Below are 2,750 nucleotides of genomic sequence, written 5' to 3'. Positions count from 1 at the left end.
CCTCAAACATGTCGTCATAACCGAATTTGTGTAAGTAGAGTTAAACTGCAGCAGCATCTCCTTGTTCCAATATTCACGGACGACTAGCTCCAAATTTTGCACTAACTCAAGGATGGTATGGCTTGACTTCGAAAACTTGTTAACCACAACATTTATTCTCTTACTTCGCGATGTGGTCCAGAATTCGGCACAAAACTTTTCACTCAAGTACGCATTCACCCGTAGCTTTCGCTTTTCATGCATATGCCTTACCCAACTCCTTTCATGCAGCCCGTACTCCTCAATCACTTGAACCCAATCATCTTCGAATTCTTGAACCTCTATGTACAGTACAACCAACGGTTGAACAAACTGCGAAGGTGTTCATCTTTCACATTTGACATCGCGTTCTTTTCCACATGCCACGCACACAAACGATGTGTTGCCTCCGGTAAAACCGACTTCACAACTTTTATCACCGCTTTGTCTACATTGGTAACAACTACACAAGACTTCTTCTGGCACATAACCTCCAACAAATTTTGTAACATCTACCTATACGATGAGACCATTTCATCTATCAACAACCCAAAACCAAAAATGGTAGTTTGCTTATGATTGTTTGAACCAGAAAAAATTGCTACTGGACGTTTGTATCTATTTTTCCTATAAGTGGAGTCAAACGCTAAAACATCTCCAAACACTAAAAATCAGACTGGTTATGCCCATCAACCCAAACCATGTTACCAAGCCTTTCATCTTTTTTGTGGTTGTAGCGTGCAACATACATAGGGTCAGCAATAACATTTCCCTCAAAGTAAACCAATGTTGCATTCGCATCAACATTAGCTATTCTTGACCGCCTCATCTTGTCAGTATAGTTGTAAGCATCCTTTTTCAAAAATCCTAGCAAAGAGTATCCCCTTGACATACCAACCATGTAGCCCAAGAATTTTGACATTTCAATTCCATATTCATGCATCCCATCAGTGTGAGCCTTTGTTGCATCTATCATTTTATGATGATTCAAAATTACATGGGACATTCCAACAGGTGCTAAGTCATGGTTGTGCTCCAACACTACCTTCCTAACCTTCCACTTATACTCACTCTTCTCCAAATATATTGATAGCATTGCTTTGCATCCAGTCCGTGTCTCAGGTTTGTGTCCCCCCTGCTTGTCAATCTTATCATAGTGCCTAATGCCCCTCAATCCTTCTTTATTAAAAAAAATTAATATCTCACAAGATTACCATTGCAGTCTTTACCTGAGTCCCCTTTTCGTACCCCAAACCCGTTTACTCTTTCATACCTTCGGTAAAACTCATATGCATCTTTCACACTTTTCCAAACTTGGTTCAAAATATCATCTGCGCTCAAGTCAAAGCCTTGTCCTCCTTCGGGAAACTATTCTTCCTGAACCTCATCACCACCTGCCTATGTCCCTTTCATCTCCTCGTTCACATCATTTAGACCACCCCCATACTCCCCTATCGCCTCACCTCCATTCACATCCATTTGCATGTCCAAACAACACATAAACTAAATACTCATAAATATCTCATTACTCTACAGTTTTATTCCATACCTGTCCTATCTAAAGTATGCATGCATCATCCAAACTCCAAACGCAAACAAACCAGCACAGACTACGTGTGCATTTCCAATGACGCCTATGATGAGCGGATAATTTATACGCTTTTTGGCACTGTTTTTAGTATGTTTTTAGTAGGATCTAGTTACTTTTAGGGATGTTTTCATTAGTTTTTATGTTAAATTCACATTTCTGGACTTTACTATGAGTTTGTGTGTTTTTCTGTGATTTCAGGTATTTTCTGGCTGAAATTGAGAGACTTGAGCAGAAATCAGATTCAGAGGTTGAAGAAGGACTGCTGATGCTGTTGGATTCTGACCTCCCTGCACTCAAAGTGGATTTTCTGGAGCTACAGAACTCGAAATGGCGCGCTTCCAATTGCGTTGGAAATTAGACATCCAGGGCTTTCCAACAATGTATAATAGTTCATACTTTGGCTAAGAATAAACGATGTAAACTGGCGTTCAACTCCAGCTTTCTACCCAAATCTGGCGTCCAGCGCCAGAAAAGGAGCCAAAACCAGAGTTGAACGCCCAAACTGGCACAAAAACTGGCGTTCAACTCCAAGAAGGACCTCTACACGTGCAACACTCAAGCTCAGCCCAAACACACACCAAGTGGGCCCCGGAAGTGGATTTATGCATCAATTACTTACTCATGTAAACCCTAGTAGCTAGTTTATTATAAATAGGACCTCTTACTATTGTATTAGACATCTTTGGTCTCAGTTTTAATCCATTGTTCATCTTAGGAGACTATTGATCACGTTTTAGGGGGCTGGCCATTTCGGCCATGCCTGGACCTTCACTTATGTATTTTCATACGGTAGAGTTTCTACACTCCATATATTAAGGTGTGGAGCTCTGCTGTTCCTCAAAGATTAATGCAAAGTACTACTGTTTTCTATTCAATTCATCTTATTTCGCTTCTAAGATATCCATTCGCACCCAAGAACGTGATGAAGGTGATGATTATGTGTGACGCTCATCACCATTCTCTCCTATGAACACGTGCCTGACAACCACTTCCGTTCTACATGAAATAAGCTAGAATGAATATCTCTTAGATCTTCTAACCAGAATCTTCGTGGCGTACGCTAGAATGATGGCGGCATTCAAGAGAATCCGGAAAGTGTAAACCTTGTCTGTGGTATTTCGAGTAGGATTCAATGATTGAA

The 2,750-nt window shown here is 40.7% G+C and overlaps 1 protein-coding gene across 1 annotated transcript; it reads right to left on the bottom strand.

Moving 5' to 3' along the window:
* Window positions 1-682: 682 nt before the first annotated feature.
* LOC148563625 (protein FAR1-RELATED SEQUENCE 5-like) lies at window positions 683-1,313 on the bottom strand. The gene is made up of 2 exons (XM_088486880.1): window positions 1,292-1,313; window positions 683-1,194 (listed from the first exon to the last, which is right to left on the bottom strand). The coding sequence occupies exons 1-2, from the start codon at window positions 1,311-1,313 to the stop codon at window positions 683-685; spliced, it is 534 nt and encodes a 177-aa protein (XP_088343006.1).
* Window positions 1,314-2,750: the final 1,437 nt, after the last annotated feature.

The sequence above is a fragment of the Arachis ipaensis genome, chromosome B5 (assembly GCF_059453495.1).
Source record: "Arachis ipaensis isolate K30076 ecotype BB chromosome B5, ASM5945349v1, whole genome shotgun sequence".
Taxonomy (NCBI): domain Eukaryota; kingdom Viridiplantae; phylum Streptophyta; class Magnoliopsida; order Fabales; family Fabaceae; genus Arachis; species Arachis ipaensis.
Note: the sequence above shows the minus strand (reverse complement) of the source record. Positions and strands in the feature narration are given on the sequence as shown.